Source organism: Spinacia oleracea, chromosome 2, assembly GCF_020520425.1.
Source record: "Spinacia oleracea cultivar Varoflay chromosome 2, BTI_SOV_V1, whole genome shotgun sequence".
Taxonomy (NCBI): Eukaryota; Viridiplantae; Streptophyta; class Magnoliopsida; order Caryophyllales; family Amaranthaceae; genus Spinacia; species Spinacia oleracea.
Genome location: NC_079488.1, coordinates 31,493,368 through 31,519,703, shown reverse-complemented (window position 1 = coordinate 31,519,703; position 26,336 = coordinate 31,493,368). Strand labels below are relative to the sequence as shown.

General features: G+C 33.0%; 5 protein-coding genes across 8 annotated transcripts; 3 read left to right on the top strand and 2 right to left on the bottom strand.

Moving 5' to 3' along the window:
• The first annotated feature begins 418 nt into the window (after positions 1-418).
• Positions 419-3,104, top strand: LOC110792110 (S-adenosylmethionine decarboxylase proenzyme). The gene is made up of 3 exons (XM_056836658.1): positions 419-652; positions 780-960; positions 1,133-3,104. The coding sequence occupies exon 3, from the start codon at positions 1,251-1,253 to the stop codon at positions 2,445-2,447; it is 1,197 nt and encodes a 398-aa protein (XP_056692636.1). The 5' UTR covers positions 419-652; positions 780-960; positions 1,133-1,250; the 3' UTR covers positions 2,448-3,104.
• A 252-nt stretch (positions 3,105-3,356) lies between these two features.
• On the top strand, positions 3,357-8,227 carry LOC110792113 (protein FAR1-RELATED SEQUENCE 5-like). Its single transcript, XM_056835802.1, has 6 exons — positions 3,357-3,537; positions 3,619-3,708; positions 5,286-6,322; positions 6,687-7,287; positions 7,372-7,633; positions 7,721-8,227. Exons 1-6 carry the CDS (start codon positions 3,357-3,359, stop codon positions 8,109-8,111), a joined length of 2,562 nt encoding a protein of 853 aa, XP_056691780.1. The 3' UTR covers positions 8,112-8,227.
• Positions 8,228-8,945: 718 nt separating this feature from the next.
• LOC130467325 (uncharacterized) lies at positions 8,946-11,728 on the bottom strand. Its single transcript, XM_056835801.1, has 7 exons — positions 11,229-11,728; positions 10,663-10,840; positions 10,452-10,574; positions 10,215-10,358; positions 9,593-9,805; positions 9,141-9,470; positions 8,946-8,987 (listed from the first exon to the last, which is right to left on the bottom strand). Exons 1-7 carry the CDS (start codon positions 11,726-11,728, stop codon positions 8,946-8,948), a joined length of 1,530 nt encoding a protein of 509 aa, XP_056691779.1.
• Positions 11,729-12,378: 650 nt separating this feature from the next.
• On the bottom strand, positions 12,379-15,386 carry LOC130467324 (uncharacterized). Its single transcript, XM_056835800.1, has 3 exons — positions 15,254-15,386; positions 14,106-14,322; positions 12,379-13,432 (listed from the first exon to the last, which is right to left on the bottom strand). Exons 1-3 carry the CDS (start codon positions 15,384-15,386, stop codon positions 12,379-12,381), a joined length of 1,404 nt encoding a protein of 467 aa, XP_056691778.1.
• A 5,171-nt stretch (positions 15,387-20,557) lies between these two features.
• LOC110781163 (protein ILITYHIA-like) lies at positions 20,558-26,254 on the top strand. 4 transcript variants are annotated; one of them, XM_056836653.1, is made up of 9 exons: positions 20,558-20,915; positions 21,049-21,135; positions 21,409-21,851; positions 22,148-22,204; positions 22,595-22,674; positions 23,315-23,525; positions 23,643-23,822; positions 23,915-24,047; positions 25,867-26,254. In XM_056836653.1, exons 6-9 carry the CDS (start codon positions 23,496-23,498, stop codon positions 25,896-25,898), a joined length of 375 nt encoding a protein of 124 aa, XP_056692631.1. In that variant the 5' UTR covers positions 20,558-20,915; positions 21,049-21,135; positions 21,409-21,851; positions 22,148-22,204; positions 22,595-22,674; positions 23,315-23,495; the 3' UTR covers positions 25,899-26,254. The 4 variants fall into 4 exon arrangements, with proteins under 4 accessions (XP_056692631.1, XP_056692633.1, XP_056692634.1 ...); XM_056836655.1 differs by lacking the exon at positions 21,049-21,135 and having other exon boundaries at positions 21,409-21,720; positions 21,815-21,851; positions 25,867-26,120; XM_056836656.1 differs by having other exon boundaries at positions 23,312-23,525; positions 25,867-26,120.
• Positions 26,255-26,336: the final 82 nt, after the last annotated feature.

Here is a 26,336-nt window from a genome sequence, read left to right as displayed (position 1 = left end):
CAAACGTTGCGAGTATTAAAATCGAAGGAAGTATATAAAATATAGCAGTTGATATATATAAGAGTTTTATTTTAACTTAACAATTTAATATTACTGCTATTACTGTTATACGGTTTCATCTATATTTTTTCAATTTTAATTGATAAAAAAAAAAAAAAAACTTTTATAGGTAGTAAAAAATAAATTTTCACTCTATTTTACTATGTTAAAATAAGTTAAACCATATATGACTTCATTTACTTCCCGTCAAATAAGAAAAAGAAAAGACTTCATTTACTTGGGCCCCAAGTGTAAGTCGGGCCCTTATAAAAAGATACTCCGTAATAATCAATCATAAACGAATATATAAACAGGCCCCCAAACCAGAATCTAGTCAATTACCCCACCTCAAACTCTACTAGTCCAAAACTCCAGATTCCAGAAGCCCTCCCCCGCATAAAACTCCCCTGAAAATCCTGGATCACTCGAATTAGGGTTCTATAAATTACCCTGTTTTCCTCCTATTCTCTCTCACACACAAAACAAAACAAAACAACCTTTTCTCCTCAAAATTCCCGTTTCCTTTCTCCTCCTTTCTTGCTTCCCCCAATTTTATTCCCAATTTCCGTTTCAAAGATCGTGAATTCTATCGCAATTATCCGTCGCCATAATCGTAAATTTCTAATCTTCTTTGTTAATTTTCTTGTAGTTATTTTTTAATCTGCATTCTGTCGATTAATTAAGAAATTTTTATTCTTATTCATGATTGATTTGAGATTTTGTTTGATGAATTGATACAGATTGAAAACAGAAATCAGCGTGAATGTTTTAATGGAGTCGAAAGGTGGGAAAAAGAAGTCCAGCAGTAGTAGTTCTAATAATAATAATAGGGTTAATTACGAAGCTCCTCTTGGTTACATCATTGAAGACGTTCGACCTGACGGTGGTATTCAAAAATTCCGATCTGCTGCTTACTCCAACGTATGTCTTCTTCCCTTCTCAATCCCCTGTTTCGGGTTACTACATGTTGTATTACACGATAATTACCGGCGAATTGTCGCTAATTTATGTTTTCCGGTTGTATTATACGACCAATTACCGGCGAATTGTCTCTAATTTATGTTTTCCGGTTGTTTATTTGTTTGTTTTGCAGTGCCAGAGGAAGCCATCCTGATATTTCCGCAACTCCAGTAGCATAGATTTCGTTATTTAATTTTTAATTCAGCAATAATTAGTCTACAAGAAGAAGTTTTAAATTCCAATTGTTAGCCATGGCCAGTTCTCCAGAAAACGTTTCGGCAATCGGATTTGAGGGGTTTGAGAAACGTCTCGAGATAACATTCTCTGACCCATCCATGTTCAGTGACCCAGCCGGGTTAGGACTCCGAGCCTTAACCCGTTCCCAAATCGACTCAATCCTCGACGCAGCCGCATGCACCATCGTGTCTAAGCTGTCGAACTCGGTGTTCGACTCGTACGTGCTCTCCGAGTCGAGTTTGTTCGTCTACCCGAACATGATCATCCTCAAGACATGTGGGACCACCAAGCTGCTCCTTGCCATTGACCCGATTCTCAAACTCGCTGACTCGGTTGGACTCACTGTGTCAGGCGTGGTCTACTCGAGAGGGACGTTTAACTTTCCAACTGCTCAATTGTCCCCACACAGAAGCTTCTCCGAGGAAGTTAGTTACTTGAATGGGTACTTTGGTAATTTGGCATCTGGGTCCCAAGCCTATGTTCTCGGTGATCCGACGAACGAGAATCGTTCCTGGCATGTTTATTCTGCGTCGGATGTTGCTGATGTGGAGGATCGAACGGGTGTGGTTACTCTAGAGATGTGCATGACGGGGTTGAAGGAGGAAAAAGCGTCTGTTTTTTACAAAAAGGAGGGGCACTTGGCCAAGGAGATGACGAAAGTCTCCGGGATTAATGACATCATCCCCAGTCACGTGATCTGTGATTTTGACTTTGACCCTTGTGGGTACTCCATGAATGGAATCGACGGTGGGGCCTACTCGACCATACACGTGACCCCCGAGGATGGGTTTAGCTACGCTAGCTATGAAGCCATGGGGTTCGACCCTGACTCGGTCCAATTCAAACCGGTAGTCCAGAGGGCGCTTAGGTGCTTTGAACCGAAGGAGTTCACGGTTGCTGTCACGTGCTTTGGAGATGGTTCGGCACGTGAGTGGGTTAGTGTCGATGGTGCTGATGTGGAGGGCTTCACGTGTAAGAGTGCTGTGAGGCAGGTGCTGCCAGGTGGTGGATTTGTGGTTTACAAGACTTATGTAGTGGAGACACCAGTGAGGGAGGTGCACACACCTATGTCTATTTGGAAGGCGTTGGAATCAGCTGAAGGCAGTGGTGAGATGGTGGCTTGTGGTGGTGAAACAGCGGCTTATGGTGGTGATATGTCGTCTCGCGGTGGTGGAAGTTTCATGGGTTACAACTTTGTGCCACCCGTCTGATTATCCCCTGCTTATTTTAATTTAGGAAATTTTGGTATTTACTACCTTTAAAATACACAACTTTTGTATTTACTACCTTATGAAATTTTTATTTTAAATTACTACCTTAAACTTCTAATTTTTTTTTATTTACTACCACTTTACAGTTTTCTCATTTTAAAATTCAGATATCTCTTTCGTTTCTTAATCGTTTAAAGTGATTCAAAGTTCATTATTTTCCTTTTTCTATAGGAATTTCATTGAGAACGTCATTTCAAAAAAATTCGTTTGATAATTCATAAATATTTTAAAATTTTACAAATTATATTTAATTTGTTTAAACTTTTACGAAATGTTAGAAACGAAAGAGATATCTCAATTTTAAAATGAGAAAACTGTAAAATGGTAGTGAATACAAAAAAAATGGAACTTTAAGGTAGTAATTTAAAATAAATTTTTCATAAGGTAGTAAATACAAAAATGGTGTATTTTTAAGGTAGTAAATACCAAAAAATCCTTTAATTTATGTTATGAAGTCAATTTTAGTAATGATGGAGAATAAAGGTTTTGGTCATGGCTTAGTAGTAAGTTGTACTAAATTCTATCTAGAGTCTAGTCAATTTCTATGAAATGTGATTATTATTATGATTTATGAATATGATATTTTGTTTATATGTATTCAATTTTTTTTTGTTAAATCATGTTTATTATTCCGTCCTACGAACTTATGGGTTTTCTCTACGTAAAAAGAGGAAAAAGTACACCTACAAACTTATAGAGCACTTAAAAATAAAATTTAAAATTGTTAAGAATAAAAACATCAATTCCGCTTGCATGGACTCGGTCCACCATTAAGGTTACCATGGACCAGGGTAATTAGGTAATTTGCAGCGCTGAACCGTTTGAAATCACGTGTTCCAAAATAACAGAATGCGCGAAACCCTAAAATTGAAATCTCTCTCCTCCAGCAGCCTGGAGCTTCTCTCTCTTACAGCAGCTTCTCTCTCCTCCAACAGCTTCTCTCTTCGAGTTTCAACAATGGAGGACGATTTAATCGATTTGAATATCGATTTAAATCGCGCAATAGAAGAAAAATTGTATAATTATGACGGTAATATTCGAATCCTAATAACTAACTACGAAAAAAATTATAGTAACTTTCATACTCATTGAGTAATTATTATTATTTTAGAAAACTTAGAGAATCATAGAGAAGTATATGATGTTGAAGATGAAGGCACATCTCAGCAAGTTATGGTTGCAAATCAATGTATTGAAGAAGGTATGATATAGTATCTTTTAATATATATATATAGTAACTGTTATATTGATATAGTTAACATATTATAATTGCAATAGTGTAACTAACATAGAAAGAGGAATTATATTTAACGCAGAGTAACTATAACATACAAAGAGAAACTATGTTTAATGTAGAGTAACTATCTCATATAGACAGGACTTATAGTAACTGTAGAGTAACTATAAACTATGGAGACTAACTATATAAAATGAAGAGTAACTATCACATATAAAGAAGAACTATATACTGTAGAGTAACTATCACATATAAACAAGAGTTATATTAAGTGTGAGTAACTATAATATATAAACAGTAACTATATAAAATAAAGAGTAACTATCACATATAATGATAACTATATTTAAAATAAAGTAACTATAATTTATGAATGGTAACTATATTAATTATAGAGTAACTTCACATAACGAAATAATATAAATAAGAAATAACTACATTTAATTTATAGTAACTATAACATATAAAGAATAACTGTATTAACTGTAGAGTAACTATAACAATCAATAGATCCTAAGTAAGTATGTTAAATATAGAGTAACTATTACATGTAAAGAGTAACTATATGAACTGTAGAGTAACTATAACAATCAATAGATCTTAAGTAACAATGTTAAATATAGAGTAACTATAACATATAAAAAGTAACTATATAAAATGAAGAGTAACTATCACATATAAAGAAGAACTATATACTGTAGAGTAACTATCACATATAAAAAGGAGTTATAGTAACTATAATATATAAACATTAACTGTATAAAATGAAGAGTAACTATCCCATATAATGATAACTATATTTATAATAAAGTAACTATAATTTATGAAAGGTAACTATATTAATTATAGAGTAACTTCACATAACGAAATAATCTATATAAGTAATAAACTACATTTAACTTATAGTAACTATAACATATAAAGAATAACTATATTAACTGTAGAGTAACTATAACAATCAATAGATCCTAAGTAAGCATGTTAAATATAGATTAACTATTACATGTAAAGAGTAACTATATGAACTGTAGAGTAACTATAACAATCAATAGATCTTAAGTAACAATGTTAAATATAGAGTAACTATAACATATAAAAAGTAACTATATAAAATGAAGAGTAACTATCACATATAAAGAAGAACTATATACTGTAGAGTAACTATAACATATAAAAAGGAGTTATATTAACTGTGAGTAACTATAATATATAAACAGTAATTGTATAAAATGAAGAATAACTATCCCATATAATGATAACTATATTTATAATAAAGTAACTATAATTTATGAAAGGTAACTATATTAATTATAGAGTAACTTCACATAACGAAATAATCTATATAAGCAATAAACTACATTTAACTTATAGTAACTATAACATATAAAGAATAACTATATTAACTGTAGAGTAACTATAACAATCAATAGATCCTAAGTAACTATGTTAATTATATAGTAACTATAAAATATAACGAGTAACTATATAAATATTAAGAGTAACTATCACATTTAATGATAACTATATTTGTATTTGTACAGGTTCAATAATACATTCAATTGATACAAACCACAACATCTTTGAAAATCCAAATAATGAGCAGGAAGAAAACATTGATAAAGAATTAGATGGCAGTTTAATTGGAGAAGCAAGGAAAACAACCGATGAGATTTATGATCTATATTGCAAACATGCTGCTATTATTGGTTTTAGTGTACGAAAAGGGAAGAATAGATATAAAGAAGGAACCACAATTGTTAATGGAAAATACTTCTACTGCTCTGCTGCTGGAATAAGAGACCCTCCTAAAAACAAAGAACTCAAAAATGAAGATGATCAATCAGATGCAAAAAAGAAAGAAAGGAGAAAGAGGGTTATGATAACAAGAACAAAATGTGAAGCTCAAATATTTGCAAAGAAGAATGAAAATGGAGATTTTGAAATAGAAAAGCATGTAGTGGTACATAATCACCCATTGATAAGAGAAATAAGTAATTATCTCCACCGATCGGAACGACAAATGACAGAACCTAAAAAAGAAGCTATTGAGGCAATGTCAGAATGTGGTCTAAGACCAATGGAGTCTTATAGGTATATGTCAACAGAAACTGGCGGAGACGACTGTGTAGGTCATACGATGATTGATCATCTAAACTACTGCTACAAGTTAAAAATGAAGCAAATTGATGGCAAGGATTCACAAACACTAGTGAACAAACTGTATGACATACAATCAATAGATCCCGAGTTCTTTTTCAGAGTAAGACTCAATGCTGAAGGAAAAGTTGAGTGCCTATTTTGGAGGGATTCTATAATGAGAGAAGATTACAAAATATATGGAGATGTTCTAGTTTTTGATACTACATTCAGAACCAATAAGTACAATCTCATATGTGCTCCATTTGTTGGTATCAATAACCATTGGAAAAACACAATGTTTGCTTGTGCTTTCATTGGGGATGAAACCACAGAATCTTTCGTTTGGGTGTTTGAAACTTTTCTGAAGGCTATGGGAGGAAAGCACCCTATATCAATTTTCACTGATCAAGATGCAGCTATTGCTGCTGGAATAGAACAGGTACCTCTTCATATATTATAGTTACTATTTTGACAATATAGTAACTCTTTATAAAATATAGTTACTATTTTAACAATATAGTATCTCTTTATAAAATATAGTTACTATTTTGACAATATAGTAACTCTTAATTCAATATAGTTACTATTCTAAAATTATAGTAACACTTTATAAAGTATAGTTACTATTTTGACAATATAGTAACTATTTATTAAATATAGTTACTATTTTGAAAATATAGAAACTCTTATTAAAATATAGTTAATATTTTGACAATATAGTAATTCTTTATAAAGTATAGTAACTCTTTATAAAATATAGTTACTATTTTGTGGAACTATATATATTCATTATTGTTTTTCAGGTTTTTCCTTCTTCAAGACACAGGTTATGCTTGTGGCACTTGAGTAAAAATGCAAACAGTAGGTTTGGTTTATTGAAGTCTGATAAAAACTTCAAAAACGCATTCTACAAGTGTTTAAGTGGGTGTATAACACCAAATGATTTTGAAGAAACTTGGAAATCTATGATCAACACTTTTAAGCTGGAAAAAGATGACTGGTTCAACAGATTGTATGGTCTTAAAGAAAAATGGTGTACAGCTTTAAGTAAAGATTTTTTTTCTGCCGGTATACTTTCTTCACAAAGAAGTGAAAGTACAAACCATGCTGTTGGTTTTAAAGCAAATAAAAATACAACATTAACAGAGTTCTATAGTATTTTTCAAGCTACAATAAATCGATGGAGAAAAACCGAAGAAAAAGACGACTTTGACTGTACAAGGGGAATACCAACTTCAGAGCTAAGTATGAGTGCTATATTAAAACAAGCAGCAAATGTATACACGATAACACTTTTTCGTGATTTTGAAGAAGAGTTCAAGCTTTCTGTGGCAAGTAGTACAATGTTCAAGGGAAGTGTAGGAAGAACAGTGTTTTTTGAAGTGTGGATAGAAGGAATAACAGGTAAAAAAACTATAAATCTTTATTTAATATTTAGAGTAGATGTTCTTTTGAATAATATTACATTATATGTAAATAATCTAACAGGATCAAGGCAAGAAGTTCAATACAAAATGGAAGATTCAACCGTCACTTGCACATGCAAAAACTTTGAAGAATCTGGATGGTTGTGCTTCCATTGTTTAAGAATATTGCATTTACATTCAATCAATACAATTCCAGATCGTTACATAACAACAAGATGGACTAGATATGCAAAGAAACAGATATGGGAAAGGGTTGATACAATAAAAAGGGAGAAAGGTGAAATCAACAATTTTACTGGTTGGAGATTACATATGATCAGAAGGTAATTTTTTCAATATACATTAGTTCATTTTCATATATTTACAATTACAGTTGATATTTTACTTAACACTTAAACTCTATACCACAGATACTATAACTTAATTTTGAAAGGGCATAAGATAGCAAAGGCCAGAAAATTTATCGAGGAGAAGTTTAAAATGGATAATAAAGCAGTTGATGAAATCATAAAAAAGGAAGAAGAAAGGAAGGCAAAAGAAGAAGCTGCAAAGATAGCAGAACAAGAAAAGGCAAAAGCTGAAGCACAACGAGAAACACAAGACGGGGAATCAACTAATTCTGAAATAACAATTGTGCTTGATCCTGATCGTGCTAATACTAAAGGAAAGAGTAAGAAGAGAATAAAGGGTCAATATGACAATTACAAGCAGCCATCAAAGAAAGGAAAAAAGAAACACAAAGAATTTGGATCCAAGACACCCAATATTCAATTATTTACACCTAAAGAACAACTATTTTAGTGATGTTCTTGTTTTATTATCATATACAGTTACTTCAACATTTTTAAACAAATTTATTGAGTGTTTATACTATAGTTCTCCTTTACAATACATAGTTACTATACATTCAGTATAGTAACTCTTTATAAACACACAATTTTTATTTATAGTAACTCGTTATAAAATAGTTACTATTTTGACAATATAGTATCTCTTAATACAATATAGTTACTATTCTGAAAATATAGTAACTCTTTATAAAATATAGTTACTATTTTGACAATATAGTAACTCTTAATAAAATATAGTTACTATTCTGATAATATAGTAACTCTTTATAAAATATACTTACTTTTTTTACAATATAGTAACTTTTTATAAAATATAGTTACTATTTAAAAAATATAGTAACTCTTAGAACAATATAGTTACTATTCTAAAAAAATATAGTAACGTTTTTTATGCAATCAAAATGACTTATAGTAACTATATGTTACTCAAAAATAAAATACCATAAAAAAGAGAGTAATTGTATCTTATTAAAGATAACTATATCTGTAAGATAGTAACTATTTGAATTTATACACAAAATTATTCACTTTTTATATATACCAACTCTTCACATTTAGTGGTCACCCTTCTTTACATATAGTAACTCTATATAAAATATAGTCACTATTTTGATAATATAGTAACTTTCGTTATGCCATCATATGACTTACAAATTTATAAGAGTAACTATATTTGAAGAAAGGTAACTATTTCATTCAAATAGAAACTATATTTAAAATAAGTAAATTGAACAATATGACACAAATACTGCAAAAGTTATAATTACTCTCATATATCAAACAATTAAAAATCATTGAGAGTAACTATATCAAACTTAGAATTCGACTACATACAAACACAAAAAATTATTTGAACAATAACTATATCAAACTTAGAATTGTACATTCTAAGTAGTAATTCGACTACATACAAACACAAAAAATTAAATTGTTTTTTCAGCAATAATTATTAACCACGTGAAGTACCTCGTCCACGTGCCTTCCCGCGTCTGCCTCCTCGGGTGCGTCTCCCGCCTTTGCCACGTCCTTTCCCTTCAACATTGACATCTGTCTCAGCTTCATCTTCTGTTTCAACATGTTTGGATTTCCTTGCTGAACTATTTCTTGCAACAATTTCAATTTTTGAAGCATCATTCATGTATTTCTGCGTCAACTCTTCCCTTTGTTTAATTAGGGCATCCAAAATATCTTGTTTCCTGTATTTCCTGAATGCAACCATTCGTTTCAGATATTCATCTCTGTAACAATTCAAATCTGACAACACAATGGTGCCACAAATACAAGCCCTGAGAAACTTCCTGAAATCTTCCTGCAAATATTTGAACAGTAACTATTAGAATAAAAACAGTAACTATGATAACAAAACAATAACTATAAAGAATGAAAATAAAAATATGAATAACATTAATTATTTTTAACACAAAAACTTACATCTGACAAGGGATCAAAGTCAAAAATCCCAACACCATCTTGTACCGTTTCAACACCATGAAAAACCATCATTAACATCATCAAATAGACACAACAGTCTTTGTCATAAGCACCTCGCTTCCAATTACCACCGACCGGGATAAATTTGAAGCTTTTAATATCTTCATGATGAATGTTATCCATATTTTTCAGTAGTTTTTCCAATGAAGAACACTGTACAAAACATATAGTAGGTATTATCAACATATAGTAACCTTTGAAATCATATAGTAACTATTACCAACATATAGTAAGAATTAAAATCATATAGTAACTATTAAAATCATATAGTAACTATTAAAATCATATAGTAACCATTAAAATCATATAGTAACTATTAAAATCATATAGGAACTATTAGAATCATATAGTAACCTTTGGAATCATATAGTAACTATTTTATAACGATAGTAACTATATTAAAAACATAGTAACTATTTTAAAAACATAGTTACTGTTTTAAACAAATAGTAACCTTGTCAAAAATATAGTTCCTCTAAAAAAGAAAGACTAATATAAAGGTAACTATAACATTTATAGAGTAACTACAACAACAAAAAAGGTAACTATAAAAAAAACTTACCAAGACAGAATAAGCTTTCTTCCTTTGTTCCATCTCTTTTGGTTCCAGAAGCATATTATCAAAGAAATAGACACTTTTGTCTTTCATACTAATGACAAACAGGTAATAATGCTTCGGGTCTTCAATCAGAACAGGAGCAAAAATCTATATAAAAAAGAAAAACAACAGATTACAACTACAAGAAAGGAGACAAAAAAAAAAGATAATATGGTTATATAAAGAAAATATAAATCATACCATATTACAATCTTTCAACGATTGAACTCCATTTACATCTTTCACACCATAATTAAGACAAACACACAATTCAGACAAGATTTTTTCATTGCCTGGTTTCTCAATCAAATCAGCAACATATTTCTGCAAATCAATATTAAAAGAAAAATTAAACAAAGGCCAAAAAAATTTAAAATAATTAACATTTTATATTATTAAAAATATAACTTACACAATATGTGCCACCTAAAAACAGCTTCTGAGGAGAACCAGCAGGATTCCTTTCATTTTCATTCAATAAAAAAGCCCAAGCTTCAATATGAATCAAAAGAATATCAAATGTGGAAGGAAGGGTCCACATGTCATCTCTTCCTACCGCAATAAAATGATTGTATTCTATAACTTTATCACTGAAAAACATAAAAAAGAAACAATAAATATGTCAGAAGAATTATAAAGGTTACTATAATAAATAAAAGGTAACAATAGAATATAAAAGGTAAATATAGTAAACAAAAGGATATTATAGTATACAAATAGTAACTATATTATATGAAAGGTTACTATAAAGTTAGGGCAACAACTTCACTTTTAAGAAAGGTAACTATATTATATGAAAGGTAACTATATTATATGAAGGGTTACTATAAATAATAAAAAGTAACTATATTATATGAAAGGTAACTACATTATATGAAAGGTAACTATAATATATGAAAGGTAACTATAATATATGAATGGTAACTATATTATTTGAAAGGTAACTATAAATTATTAAATGAGAAAACTTCTACTTACTCAGTCAAAATACCCTCTCCATCAGTCAGAGCAGCAAAGTCCACAGCTTCTTGAACAAATGCTGGAAGATGCCTCATTAAATCTTCAAATGCTATCATAAACGGAGACATAAACATCACATTTTCCTCTATGCCATAGACACTGACATTCACTCTTGATACAGCATGGTTGTTAATGATGCATTTTTGAAATCCAGCCCACACGCGCTCATATTCTTCTATTTCTTCATCATCATCCTCCGTAATTTCTTTATCTTTGCTTTTCAAAGAATCAAGAACTGCATTTATTTGAGTGTCAGGATCAACTTCTCGAATAATTGCTTCGGTAGATGTTGTTGCATCAACAACAGCAGCTGTAACAACTGCAGGCTCAGTTGGAACAACGGCAGAAGGTTGAGGGGCAGCAGTAACAACTGGATTGTTACTTGAACCAAAAATGTCATCCCAACCATTTGGTAGATTCTTCACCAACTGATGAATCTCCACCAACTCATCAACCATCTTTTGTAAGTGGAATTTTCCAAAATATCATCGCCATGGTTCTGCGAAGGCATTGAAGCCTTTAATTTGAACAACTCTTCAGCATGGATGGCTGAAACTACATCCAGATCTCTCTTCATCAACAACCACTGACCATGAAAATCCTAATAACAAAATACATAAATTTAAATATGGAACATAATATGAAAATTTAACTAAAAATACAAAAAATATTATAAGAAAAGGTATCTATAGTATATAAAGATAACTGTATAAAAGTTAACTATAGTATATGAAAAGTAACTATAGAATATAAAAGATAACTATAGAAAATAAAAGATAACTATAGTAAATAAAAGGTAACTATAGTATATAAAAGATATCTATAGTATACACAAGATAACTATAGTACATAAAACATATAGTAACTATTTATACCATATAGTAACTGTTTAAAACATATAGTTACTATTTGTTAAAACAAAGTAATGGTAACATAGTGTATGAAAGATAACTATAAAAGATAACTATAGAATATAAAAGATAACTATAGAATATAAAAGATAATTATATATACCTACATTTACTAAACCAAAGATAATGATAACAATAGTGTATAAAAGATAACTATAGCATATAAAAAATAACTATACTATATATTGACAAATATATCAATAATAAAATAAACTTACATCAGTGGCTTTAGAGAAAATTTCTTCATCTGTAGGATGAGAATTAGGGATTTCAAACTGAAGAATCCTAGGACGCCGACTTGGAATTCGACGCCCAACACAGGGCTGTTCAGCTCTTCCCCCACTGCTGCCTGCTTCATTTTCTTTCGAAATAGATTTGATTTGGGTCAAATCTATTTGACCATCAACAAAAACAAACTTTTTGGAAATTGGATACTTCCCCTTCTCCAATATACCAGAACCATATAATGCACTCATATTGGCATTTTCAGCATGAATCCGATCGGTTACCATCTTCGATGTCCAATGCTGAATAAGAGGTAATTGATCAGGAATACCACTGGAATTCCTAAACTTAATCCTCTGAAAATACACAAGTTGCAAAAACACAACACAGCCTCCAAATGTCTTTTGATCTTTGCCTTTCAATAAACTATTTTTAAATTTCACTGTTTCCTCACATAATACGTCAAGAACGTATTTACACCAATTGTATTTGGAAATCATTTTAGGATCTTCCAAAGCCTTAGCCAATCTCAAATCTACAGTCCTATTGGCTGTTGGAGTAAAAAATGTAGAGAAAGCAACAAAAACAAATAATTGTTTAAACAGATCACCACCATCTGTCAACAATTTAATCTTGTCCTCAAGCAACCTTATAGGAATTTGAGCATGGACCTCTTCAAAACCGAACTCTTTTCTCCACTTGATCTTCAAATCAAAATCAGGATTAGTGGAATTGCGCCCACGTTTAACCCCTTCAACCTCCAGCTCAGAAAGGGGGAGCATAAACAAATCGTACACATCATAATCAGTGATTTCAAATTGCTTGGAATCACTGATTGTAAACAGAGAACTCACACCATCAAAGCACTTGATGCACCAGTACATCATCTGAGTGTTTTTTCGACTTAATTGAAGGCCTAACAATCCTCCAAACCCTATCTCTTGAACAGCTGCCTTTTGATCAGGAGAGAAGTCTTTAATTAATTTACACAATGATCCTCCTGAACATTGTGTATCAAAATTAAACCTGAAAAAAATGAATAATGAAAGTAAGTCAGCTTTATATATCATATAGTAACTATTTAGAACACATAGTAACTGTTTAAAACATGTAGTAACTATTAGAAACATATAGTTACTATTTAGAAAATATAGTAACTGTTTAAAACATATAGTAACCTTTCAAATAATATAGTAACTATACTACACATACACATAGAACCTATTTATAACATATAGTAATTATTTAGAAGATATAGTAACTGTTTAAAACATAAAGTAACTATTTAGAACATATAGTAACCTTTGATATAGTCAATATTGTAAACATAGTACACATAGAACCTATTTAGAACATATAGTAACTGTTTAAAACATATAGTAACCTTTGGAGTCATATAGTAACTATTGTAAACATAGTACACATAGAACCTATTTAGAACATATTTCAAAACATATAGTAACTATTTAAAACATATAGTAACCTTTGGAATCATATAGTAACTATTTAAAACATGTAGTAACCTTTGGAATCATATAGTAACTGTTTACAACATATAGTAACCTTTGGAATCATATAGTAACTGTTTACAACATATAGTAACTATTTTAAAAAATATAGTAACTATTTAGAACATAGTAACTATTTTGAACATATAGTAACTATTTAGAACAATTAACTAAATTAAACTAACACTTACACGATAGGCAGGCCATCAACGCCAACTTCTTTCAAAACTTGTGAATGAAGTTGATGAGATTCAGGCTGTGGAACGTCAACCAGAGAAGAATTTTGTAAAACTAGTTGATTAGGTTGTTCTTCTTCAATTGGTTCTTTTTCAGATACAAGCGCAATTGCTTTTGATTTCGGACTGCCAACCTTTTTGTTCTTCTTTATAGACACAGATTCCTTAGCAACTGAAACAAAACAATTATAAAACAAAATATTACTATATAGTAACCATTACAATCACATAGTAACCAATAAAATCATATAGTAACCTTTCAAATAATATAATAAATACATAAACATAGAGTATCCATTTAAATCAGATAGTAACTATTTATTAGACATAGTAACTGTTTAATTTTATAATAACATTTAAGAAAGATAGTAACTATTTATAACACATAGTTACTGTTTTAAAGTTATATTTACTTTCTAAAAACGATAGTAACTATTTATAACACATAGTTCCTATTTTAAAGTTTATTTACTTTCTAAAAACACAGTAACTATTTATAACACATATTTACTATTTTAAAGTTATATTTACTTTCTAAAAAAGATAGTAACTAATTATAACACATAGTTACTATTTTAAAGTTAATTTACTTTCTAAAAAGACAGTAACTATTTTAAAAACATAGTTACTGTTTTAGAAATATAGTAACCTTTTAAAAATATAATTACTCTAAAAAACTACGAACAAACCAGTCACTAATAAAAACACTTAAAAACTTCGTAACATAAAATAAAAAGTAACTATATCTTTGAAACAGTAACTTCAAACAAAAACCACAAACATTTCAATAATTCAAAATCAAACAAAAAATAAGTTCGAATTACTAGAAATTTCTTCAGAAACAGCAAATAAAAGGTAACTATATCTTTGAAACAGTAACTGCATGAAACACTAAACCTAATTTCAGCAAAAACCACAAACATTTCAATAATTCAAAATCAAACAAAAAATAAGTTCGAATTAACAGGAGTTTCTTCAGAAACAGCAAATAAAAGGTAACTATATCTTTGAAACAGTAACTGCATAAAACACTAAACCTAATTTCAGCAAAAACCACAAACATTTCAATAATTCAAAATCAAACAAAAATAAGTTCGAATTACCAGGAATTTCTTCAGAAACAGCATTTGGCCTTCTTCCTCGCCTTCGAGGAGCTTCAACAGCCATTTCAGCGACGGAATTGTCGAATTCAAGTTTCTTCGCTGCCGGATTCTTCGGTGCCGCTTTCTTCACCATTTTTTAGAAAAAAGAAGATCGGAAGAGTAATTTGATGCAAATGGATGAAAATAATCACTGAAATTAAATTTGAAATGGAGAGAGAAATTCAGAGAGAAGTTGGGAAACAGTTTAGAGAGAGAAGTTGAGTGAGAAGTTCAAAAGCCGGGAAAAAGGAAATTAAAAAAAAAAACATATATATAATTAGGAAAGCACGTGACAGTTACAAACAACTTCTCGCACGCAACAACGCAAAGACTATAATACCCTGGTCCATAGCATGGACCAGGTTTACTATAGTGTAAATGTTAAGAATAAAAACATAAGTCTGACATTTAAAATAGGAGTACATAACAAGGGGAATGCATATTCTTATATAAGCTACACTAATATACGGATTAATATTTAGTTGTTTATAAATTAAAGTTCAATACTCCGTAATAGGGAATGCATATTCTTATACAAGCTACACTAATATACGGATAAATATTTACTTGTTTATAAATTAAAGTTGAATACTCCGTAATAAAGTTGATGGGGGGAACGAACTGAAACAAGAAAACCACAAGAGTGAACTTTCTCTTTGTAAGTTTGTAACTGATTAAGAGTAAACTTTCTCATTGTAAGTTTGCAACTGATTAATAACATACTAACATATAGCACATGAAAATATTGTTTCTTACTCTAATAGCCTAAGCCGCCTAACGTTAGAACTTAGAACCATGGAAGTAAGGAGCAAAGCGTCTGAGATTTTTGCACCCTCCTAGACGTGATTCGCCATAACATTGGGGATTTCTTTATGCTAATATAGGTAAAGAACTAAAGAACCAAGAAAAGTGACATACTATCTGCTACAGGTAGACAACGTTTCAAAACAAAGCTTTCAATAGACAGGAACTCAGTGGGTACATGGACAATTGGACATGGTAGGTATTTTGGGAGGATCATTGGAGTTGTTCCTTTGAGCAGGCCCACTCTGCCTCACAGGCAGACGCCTTGGCCTGCTAGTCTCGAATGAAATGGATTTGTCACATTCCATTGAGTCACTCACTATCCACACTAACTCAACACAATCGGTCATGGATTTGACAAATGTGATATGCCACAGACACATGCACAAAACTATATATCATAGATCTAATTAGCTTTGCTTTGATCTTTCTCCGGATCAATTGGTAGAAGGTGTACTCCATTGTATGTAAAACTACGTACAACCGTTTCTCTTTATATTTTTATATAGCCCCTCAAAAAGCAATTTTTATGGTTTAAAAGCGCATATTTACAAATTAAAATCACTTTTTAATTACTTACTAAAATAGCACCTCGCTATAGGGTTACATTTGGTTTTCTCCCTCTTCTCTCTCGTGGGAGTGCGCACGTTAAGGGTGCTTTACTAACGCACACCACCTCCATTAATGGCGAAGAAGAAGAAGGCCTCTCCGAAATCTCTTAGCACGACATTGTTAGGGGTTAAATTTGAAAGTTCCTCTCCCAATGACGAAGATGCAATCGCGCCGGAAGTCGGTCAAAAGTTGAACCCAGATGATGATGCTCTGTTTTCTGATGATGAACTGATTCACTCACCTTTGGTTCATCCATCTGCGGGTATGATTTCTCGCAAACTCCATAATAATATCATTGAGTTGAATCGTGTTTTAGGTCTTTCTGGTACTAGTTTTGTATTTGCTCATTCCAATCCAAGCTGAAGGAAATAATGCCCTTGGTCCAAGTATGCATTTAATGTTAAGTCTAATGCATGTGGTTCAGTATTAATTAACAAGTTAATAATTCAGTGAGATCAAGTGAGCTGAATGCCTAGCTAGAGGCCGCTTCAGTTCAAGTGGAATTAATGATATTAATCCACAACTTACTCTTGACTGAACCCGTAGGGTCACACAAATAGTACGTAAACGGATCAAGTATTTAATGGCATTAAATACTCCATCTATAGATATTCGGAATCGACGGCTCTTGGTTTCAGTGGGAGCTGAGATCGTCAAAAGCAAAAAATGAATACTCCGGAAACGATGATATTGCCGGAAACGGAAATATGGATCGTATCGGAAATATAAATATTATCCAAGTCGTAGATGTTGCCGGAAACGGAAACATGGTACGTATCGGAAAATATTATCGGAAATGGAAATATTACCGGAATCGAAAATATTGCCGGAAACGGAAATATTGTCAGAATCGGAAATATTATCGGAATCGGAAAATAATTCCGGAAACGGAAATATTAAATATTTGTTCGAAACGGAAATTAATTCCGGAATCGAAAATATTAAATATTGTTCGTATCGGAAATGAATTACGGAATCGGGAATTTAATCGGAAAGCGTATCGTACGAATTAGCATCGGACGAGGCTTGCTAGACGAAGGCCCAGCACGAAGCCAGGCCATCGCCCAGCAAGCCAACGCATCCAATAACACGCCAAGCCTCGACCAGGCCCAGCGCAAGGCCAGGCCCAGCCAAGCCTTGGCTCGGGCGAGCTCAGCGATGGGTTGCGAGCAAATGGGCCTCAGCGCTGTGCGCCGTGCGTGGGCCGCAAGGCTTGCGCATGGGCGTGCGGTGCTTGTGCGCTGCTCGTGTGCGTGTTACACGAATCCTAAAACTATCGGGATTCGTCAATGATTAAATCCTAATCCTAATAGATAAAGTTTATTTAATAGAGTCCTAGCAGGATTCTAATTAAACTAAATTAGTATTCTAATAGGATTATAAGTCCTTTTCCATAACTCTATAAATAGGTGCCTAGGGTCACAAATTTATACACAACATTGAAGTATTCAAAGTTAAGATTTTGAAATAAAAAATCAGCCAAACACTTGCAACCATTTTAGCCGAAAATCCTAGGAACCTTAAGGGCGATTCTAGTTGGTCAAGCTTAAGGCGGATCCGGACGTGATGTGGACTATCTATGGAGGGACGACACTTGGAGTCCTAAAGACTTGTTCTTGTTTGGTTCGGGCGCAGCTAGGGAAGGCACGCTACAAAGTGTATGCATCTAAATTATGCTAAATGATTATGTGTAAATAATATGTTTCCTGGCATTAAGGTTTTGCGCATGATTTATGTTTTGTCATATGTATCATAACCTAACAGTGGTATCACGAGCCTCTTATTATTTTCATAATCTAAATTGCATGACATGGTTAAATTTTACAAATTTGCAAAGAATTAAAAGGGGTGATTAATTTTCGAAATTGTTAATTAATTGCAAATTGCGTTTATTTAATTATATGTACGCAGTTTTTCGGCAGTTTCTTTGTTACTCAACCAAATCAAGTGATTTTTGTGTCAATTCCGCATGAAAAAGGCATTCTAAAATTTTTTACAAAAATAGTCATTTTCGGCCGAACCCAGAATTCCCAAATTTGAAGCCTAACTATGACTTTTCGGAGGTTTTAGTTTTTTGAACGCAAAAGTTTGTAAATTTAAGATGTTAAATTGAATATTTGCGATTCTTGTTGATAAATCTTGAGTTTTGATTGACCTACAGTATATGTTTAACAATTTTGAATGCCTAGACTTGTTAATTATACAACCTAATTTGTAATTATGATTAATTTGTTGAAATTCGAATAATTTAGAATTGATTTATTTTTCATAGTTAATTAATAATTTAATTAGGTATCCATTATTAAAAACCACCATAAAAATTGTTAATTTATGTTAAATTTTAAATTTTTATGACCTATATTTGAATCCATGTTAATCGGAAATTAATTGATTAATAAATTTTCGATTTTTCGCCCTAAAATTATGAAATTAATATGTTTAATTAATTTGTCATTAATTTTGAGTTAAAAAAATTTTAATTTTTTTTTGAAAAACGCCCATAAAAGTTGCTCGCACAAAGCAATGGAAGCTACGTGTTACCCTTAAGGGGTGTTGTATAGTGCGGGCACGCGACGACGAGCAAGGGAGCTCGTCGCCCGTGCGGTACGAATGCAGCGAGCAACGAAGCATATGGCCCACGCACGAGGCAAGGGAGCCTGGGCGTGTGTGCTGTGTGCTATGGGCGAAGGGCGATGGGCGATGGGCGTGGCACATGACGAGGCGCGCGCGCGAGGGCGAGAGCTGGGTCGCCCAGCGATCGCTGCTCTGCGCACCAACAAGCGCTGCCTCACCACGAGGGCTTGCTTGCGCCTAGCGAGCGAGCACTCCTTCGGTAGCTGCTGCGATGCATGCGAGCGAGCAGGCTGCGCGCAAGCGTGGCGTGGCTTGCTGCGTTTGCGCGTGGCTGCTGCTGCGATGTGCCATGGGCGTGCGATCGGTCGTGCACTCGATGGGGCTTGGGCGGAAGTCCAAGTGCTCGCCGTGTTACGATTGAGTCGTTTTGAATTTTAATTTGAAATTTTCAGTTCGAAAATAATTTTAATTAATTTTGAAATTAATAATTTAAATTGTTTTCTTGCGATTTAATTTTGAATATTATAATTATTATAAATTTCAATTTATACTAATTATTTTACTAAAATTAAACCTTGAATTAATTTAAATTCATTTAATTCAACTGAAAAATAAATTAAATAAATGGATTCGATTATAATTTTATACGAGCTTTAAATTTTAATTAAACTTGTATGTTTCCGGTTAGACTAGAAATACATTTTTATGTTTAAAATTAGCAAAGCATATAAAGTTATTGGTTTAAGTGGGAGAAATTTTAGTCATAAACTCTTGATTAGGTCTACAAATCCTTTAAGGTTAAACAACTTGATTAGAATTAATAAGGACTGAATAATTGGTAGATTATTGGTTCCCTTGATTAATTGCTGCAAATATTTATGTGATGCATAACGTGTTTTACTAACCAGCTATGTGGGCCATTCATGATAATGAATGGGTGAATGGTATATATTGTATATGTACTGTTTTGCAGGTTATGAAGTGACTAGTATGGCCCAAATAGGATAGAAAATATGGTCTGCCACTAGTAGAAAAAACCCTTGTTGCAGCCCCCTTGTTGCAGCGTACATGTATTAATACGCTTCAACAACCAGTAGGTCAACGCGGGTCAAACCCTTTAAAGGGTTATTGCAGCGTACAAATTAATTGCCCCCTACAAAAGAGTTTTTTGCAGCGTACAGTGTAAAAGCCGCCTGCAATAGCCCTTTTATTTTGCAGCGTACATGGTAAAATCCCCTGCAATTACAAGTTATAATTTTTTTCGCTGCAATGTTAATTCAAACCAAACGTTTAGTTCTATCTCAAACCTCAAAGACCAAATTCTTAAATCATATCCTGCGCTCAGTACTCCCTTCTTCTCACCTCAGCTTTCCCTGCGTCTCGCCCATCGCCGGTGGTTCTCGCTAGTCGCCGCTGGGTCTTTCCCGTCGCCAGTGGTACTCCAGCAAGGTCTCGGGTTTTTGTGGGATTTTAATTTGGAATTAAGTTAGAAATTAGGGATTGTGAATTAGAATTTGGGGATTTGGGAGTTAGGGCTTTTCGTATCGGCGGCAGAGCACCATCGGAACCACTCCACATCAGCGGCGTGAGTGACCGACGACAGCCCGCAGTGGTGGTCGACGGAGCAAGCTAGGTCTGTTTTGTTATTTTTGTATTTTCAATTAAAATTACTAATTAAATTGTATTTGAATTATTTTGTGCAATTATGTTTTATACTTTGTAAATATGAATTCAAGAATCGAGAGCCTTGTGCACTGCGATTGTAGGTTGATTTGATTCAGGGGATTGGAAGATAACCAACTTGGAGGTCCTCTGCCCAAGAGCCTTGGGAATTTGATTAACTTGAGAACCTTGTGAGTCTGTTTTTCAGTGAACTCTAGAAGCTGATACTTGGAGCACTTCAAATCTGCTATTATGTTTCAGTATTAGGATAGTTCTTGTTGTGTTTAAATATAATACTATGCAGGTAGTTGGTGAGACTTGGTGGCTAACTGATTGTTATAATATTACATATTTTTCCACGTCTTTGAAGTTTGAGGCTTTTGTGTTGTTTACTTGTTTCCTTTGCTAGATTTTCATATTGTACAGTACAAGATTCATTTACAAAATATTTGCTCCTCTTGTAGAGTACTTGCTGCAAGCGTTCTTCTGGCTATAATATGGGCAAATTCTAGATCACTTCTTTTAGCAGTTGGTCAAGATGATCAAATTGCAGCTCAAGCCGGACACGATGCTTAATTCGTGATCCCTGGTCTCTTTGCGGTCTTCTTTACTCACTTCAGAGATTCTTACAAACCCAGAACATCATTTTCCCTATGATGATAACTGCAGGGATCACTACACTACTGCATTTGCCAGTTTGCTGGACTTTGGTCTTCAAATGTGGTCTTGGAAACCGAGGAGCTGCCCTTGCAACTGGTGTATCTTATTGGATTAATGTAATATTGTTAGCACTTTATGTTAAGTTTTCTTCTTCGTGCTAAAAAACTTGGACAAGTTTTTCTACTAAAGCTCTGCATGATTTACCTACAGTCGTCAGACTCAGTATTCCCCCTGCTTGTATGGTATGGTAAGTCCCTGGAGCCTGTAGCTTGCTTTTTGACACATAATAAAATTAAAACAAAGCATCGTATTGGTCCTTCTTTAATTTCTTCCTACAGTTTAGAAATGTGGTCATTTGAAATGATGTTCTCTTAGCTGGTCTTCTTCCCAACCCAACATTAGAAACATCCGCGCCGTCTATCAGTTATATATGTACAAGTTTAAGTTATACTTCATAAGAAACATTCAATATGAGCTGACGTTCCAAGATAATTAAGCAAATGGGATTATACCATCTGACTGCTGGTCCTCTTTTTTTTGCAGTCTCAACACAGCTGCACTTGTGTGGATGATCCCCTTTGCTCTTAGTGGTGCTGTCAGGTATTTTTCTCTTTTTCTTCTGATATTTGTGAGACTTGTTACCAAAATTACCTCTTGAAGTGAACTAAAAAATTAAATGTGGGTGTTCCTGCTAATGTTGCTGTCGGAATATCGCCATTAGGAGGGTCAATTTTTCCTGTTTCTTTGATCTTTCACTTTCACTTTCATAATTCCATTATTTCTATTTTTTTTTTATTTTGTTTGGTAATTTTCGAATTGAAATCCTGAGTTAGGGTTCCGAATTCTCCTTTTAATATGCGTTGTGGTGATTTTCAAATGAAATTTGTCACAGTTACGATGAAACCTCGGCTTTCAACTAATTTGAGTGCATAGCGTGTTTGTGTGTTGTGTCCTATAAGAATTTCTTACATATAGTGCACTTTCATGCAGTGAGGCTTAGCATTAAGTCCTTCAGAGTACCAGAGATTTTCATTGAGGTTCCGAATAGTACAACTGTTGGTTCACTCAAGGTATGCAACTGAGTTATGGTTTTGCAAGACCTGTATTTGGAAATTGTACTGACAGTTTAATTTTTTTTTTCCGGTATGTTTTTTTATTGATTGTGTTCTTGAGAATAAAGGAGGAGCTGACTAGGTTGAGGTTGAAAAATGTACACTAAGGCATAGGTTATTACATAAAAAAGGCATAGGTTGTTCTTGGATTTGGGTGGATATCCCAGGCTTTTAAGTCAATAATGAAAAACCTGTCGTGATTTTAAGGCTAAGTACAAAAATCTTAATTCTATTCAATCATCTGAATCAAGCTAGGCTCTTTGTTTTTTGCTGGAAAACTGAAAAGTAGTGGACAACTTAATGCACTCCATTAGGGATTTGGTTAGTTATATATGGTTTTGCAGCATGGTTGAAAGCTAGAGCTGGTTAAACATTAAAATTAGCAGTATCAGGTTAGCTTTGTTGGTAAACCTAATCTAATTAGGTTTGTGACACCATTCTTGCCATTAGTTCCAATCTTGTGTCATTTGATTTGAGCTTTTGGTTGTCCTTTCTTAACTAGGAGCATATTATAGTTTTATAGGAAGCTTACATTAGTAGTTATGTGTCATCTGTTTAAGCCACAATCTTATCATAATTCTGTTTTTTATGGAAGCAGGGCGTGCCAGAAGAAAGCTCACTGGGACAGTGAGCTTGCAGATCTACTCAAAGAACTTTTAGATTTAGATTTTTCTTCCAGCTGGACTCCCAGACATGGTTCAGCTCTCACTGTCTCATCCATTCTTCGGCACTGCCCATCGGGAGTTTGTGTATCATCTTGGTCACCATCCATTATATCTATGCTGAAAGACAAGTTAAAAGAGGAAAAGGTACCACCTGACAGACAGCCACATGCCCACAGAGTGCACAGTGATATCAAGATACATTAATTAATATTTTCCTTTTCTCAAATCCTGATAAAGGTTTCATTTTCTTCCCACATATAGTTCCCAGTTCGTGAAAGTTTTACCAAAGCACTAGGAAGATATATGATTTATCAAATTCAAAGTGATCCATCGAGTAGTTCCTTGCATGCTCAAACTGTGTCCTCCATAGTTTCTGCGCTGCAAGATGAATCCAGTGAAGTTAGACGGAGGGCATTATCTGCCCTGAAGGCTGCTGCAAAGGTAAGCATTTAACATATTTTTCTGGACAAAGTTTTTGATATATGATCTTAATATATGTTCTCATGTAGCAATTGAATTATATTGTTTGGCAGGAAAATCCTACTACCATTATGGCCCATGTGTCGATTTTTGGTCCTGTGTTGGCAGAACGTCTGAAGGATGGAAGTACACCAGTGAAGCTTGCTGCAGAACGGTGCGCGGTGCATGCTTTCCAATTGACCAAAGGTAATTACTTTACTAAGGTTGTTTCAATTCTGTCATATTGTCCAAAATAACAGGAAGCTTGCGAATTCATTTTTTGGTTTTGCACGAAGGTAAGGTATCAGCTCCTTTTTCCATTTGCACACTTCTGGTAAAGTTCTGCACTTTTTTATTTACCTTCCAATTTTTTTTCAAAGAATAAAACTTTGGTTGTGAATGTTCTTAGCAACATTATGTAATTTCAGCAGTTTATTCTTAGTACTCAACATTTTGCATGCTCTGTCTCAATTATAATTGTCTTTTGCATGGTACAAATTTGCATCCAGGATTAGAGGGAATAGGTATTTAGCTCCAATATCGAACACCGACCACATCATCGATCCAATAACAGTAACTGAGCAAGTGAATAACGGGAATAGGCTTTTATGTGACTAATTTCAAAAAAAAATTCCAGACTTAGAAGCAGGTGAGAATATTTTAGTCAAAATATGACATATAACGATTAAACGAGACTAAAATGAAATTTTCTCTCCTAACTTTGAACTAACGAACGTAAGAACTCATTTCAAACTTACTACATAATTCATATGATTAGTTTTAACTTTCCAAGACTCAATCCAATCTATTTATGCACATTTGAGACTTGTTTGGCCATTGTAGGTGATATTTAGGCTAAAATGACATTTTCGCTCTCAACTTTGAACTAATGAACCTAAGAACTCATTTCAAACTTACTACATGGTTTATATGATTAGCTTTAACTTTCCAAGACTCAATCCAATCTATTTATGCACATTTGAGACTTGTTTGGCCATTATAGGTCATAATTAGGCTAAAATGACATTTTCGCTCCCAACTTTGAACTAACGAACCTAAGGACTCACTTCCAACTTAGTATATGATTAATATGATTATTTTTAAGTTTCCAAGATTCAATCCAATCGATTTATGCACATTTGAGACTTGTTTGGTCGTTATAGGTCTTATTTAGGCTAAAATAAGGCATTTTCGCTTCCATCTTTGAACTAGAGAACCTAAGAACTAATTTCAAACTTATTACATGATTCATATGATTAGTTTTAACTTTCCAAGACTCAATCCAATCTATTTATGCACATTTGAGACTTGTTTGGCCATTATAGGTCATATTTAGGCTAAAATGACATTTTCGCTCTCAACTTTGAACTAACGAACCTAAGAACTCATTTCAAACTTACTACATGATTTATATGATTAGCTTTAACTTTCCTAGATTCAATCCAATCTATTTATGCACATTTGAGACTTGTTTGGCCATTATAGCATATTTAGGCTAAAATGACATTTTCGCTCTCAACTTTGAACTAACGAACCTAAGGACTCACTTCCAACTTATTACCTGATTAATATGATTAGTTTTAACTTTCCAAGAATCAATCCAATCGATTTATGCACATTTGAGACTTGTATGATCGTTATAGGTCATATTTAGGCTAAAATGAGGCATTTTCGCTCCCAATTTGAACTAAAGAACCTAAAGACTCATTTTAAACCCTTTACATGATTAATATGCTTAGTTTTAAGTTTCCAATACTCATTCCAATCTATTTACGCACATTTAAGGCTCATTGGGTCGTTATAGGTCATATTTAGACTAAAATGACATTTTTGTTCCCCACTTTGAACTAAAGAACCTAAGGACTCATTTCAAACTTATTACATGATTAATATGCTTAGTTTTAAAGTTTTCGATACTCATTCTAATATATTTATGCACTTTTGAGGCTCATTGGGTCGTTATAGGTCATATTTAGACTAAAATGACATTTAATCTAATGCTCTCCTAAAATTTTTGTTTTTGAAGGTCTATACTCCGAGGAATGCGCCTTATGCTAGTGAGGAAGTTGATGTGGTTCATGATCAATGGGATAAGTTTTTTACCAGCAAGTATTTATTATTAGCCTGCAGCGTACCATTAATTTGAATGTAATTGGTCTAATGCACCAAAAAATTGTTTTTCAATTCAAATATGGTATGCGTACCATCAAATAGTTGTAATTAGTTTAATTATAGCTTATCCTGTTTGAAGAAAATGGCGCCTCCCACGGTGAAATTCAAGACTAAGTTTCCAACCATTTTCAAGACGGACTTTGAAGTTGAAGCTTCAAGATGAAGTCGGGTCATACTAGATCACATTTATCTTATGCGTTTTTTAAGTTATTTATTGCTCTTAAATATGTCTTAATTATGCATGAGATTGTGGCTTGATTATGTTGCATGATTAAGGGTTTTAGTTCACTTAAAATCTAACCAACATAGTAAGAGCCTTAAGTT

Excerpts from the sequence above, each read along its gene's own strand:
- LOC110792110 (XM_056836658.1), top strand. The coding sequence starts at position 1,251 with ATGGCCAGTTCTCCAGAAAACGTTTCGGCAATCGGATTTGAGGGGTTT.
- LOC110792113 (XM_056835802.1), top strand. The coding sequence starts at position 3,357 with ATGCGCGAAACCCTAAAATTGAAATCTCTCTCCTCCAGCAGCCTGGAG. Across the intron at positions 3,538-3,618 it reads AAAATTGTATAATTATGACG|AAAACTTAGAGAATCATAGA; the intron begins GTAATATTCGAA and ends TTATTATTTTAG. Across the intron at positions 7,288-7,371 it reads GTGGATAGAAGGAATAACAG|GATCAAGGCAAGAAGTTCAA; the intron begins GTAAAAAAACTA and ends ATAATCTAACAG.
- LOC130467325 (XM_056835801.1), bottom strand. The coding sequence starts at position 11,728 with ATGGTTGATGAGTTGGTGGAGATTCATCAGTTGGTGAAGAATCTACCA. Across the intron at positions 10,575-10,662 it reads TTTTAGGTGGCACATATTGT|AAATATGTTGCTGATTTGAT; the intron begins GTAAGTTATATT and ends ATTGATTTGCAG. Across the intron at positions 10,359-10,451 it reads CGTTGAAAGATTGTAATATG|ATTTTTGCTCCTGTTCTGAT; the intron begins GTATGATTTATA and ends TTTTTTATATAG.
- LOC130467324 (XM_056835800.1), bottom strand. The coding sequence starts at position 15,386 with ATGGTGAAGAAAGCGGCACCGAAGAATCCGGCAGCGAAGAAACTTGAA. Across the intron at positions 14,323-15,253 it reads TGTTTCTGAAGAAATTCCTG|TTGCTAAGGAATCTGTGTCT; the intron begins GTAATTCGAACT and ends GTTTTGTTTCAG. Across the intron at positions 13,433-14,105 it reads GTTGATGGCCTGCCTATCGT|GTTTAATTTTGATACACAAT; the intron begins GTAAGTGTTAGT and ends CATTTTTTTCAG.
- LOC110781163 (XM_056836654.1), top strand. The coding sequence starts at position 23,496 with ATGCTGAAAGACAAGTTAAAAGAGGAAAAG. Across the intron at positions 23,526-23,642 it reads ACAAGTTAAAAGAGGAAAAG|TTCCCAGTTCGTGAAAGTTT; the intron begins GTACCACCTGAC and ends TCCCACATATAG. Across the intron at positions 24,048-25,866 it reads TGCTTTCCAATTGACCAAAG|GTCTATACTCCGAGGAATGC; the intron begins GTAATTACTTTA and ends TTGTTTTTGAAG.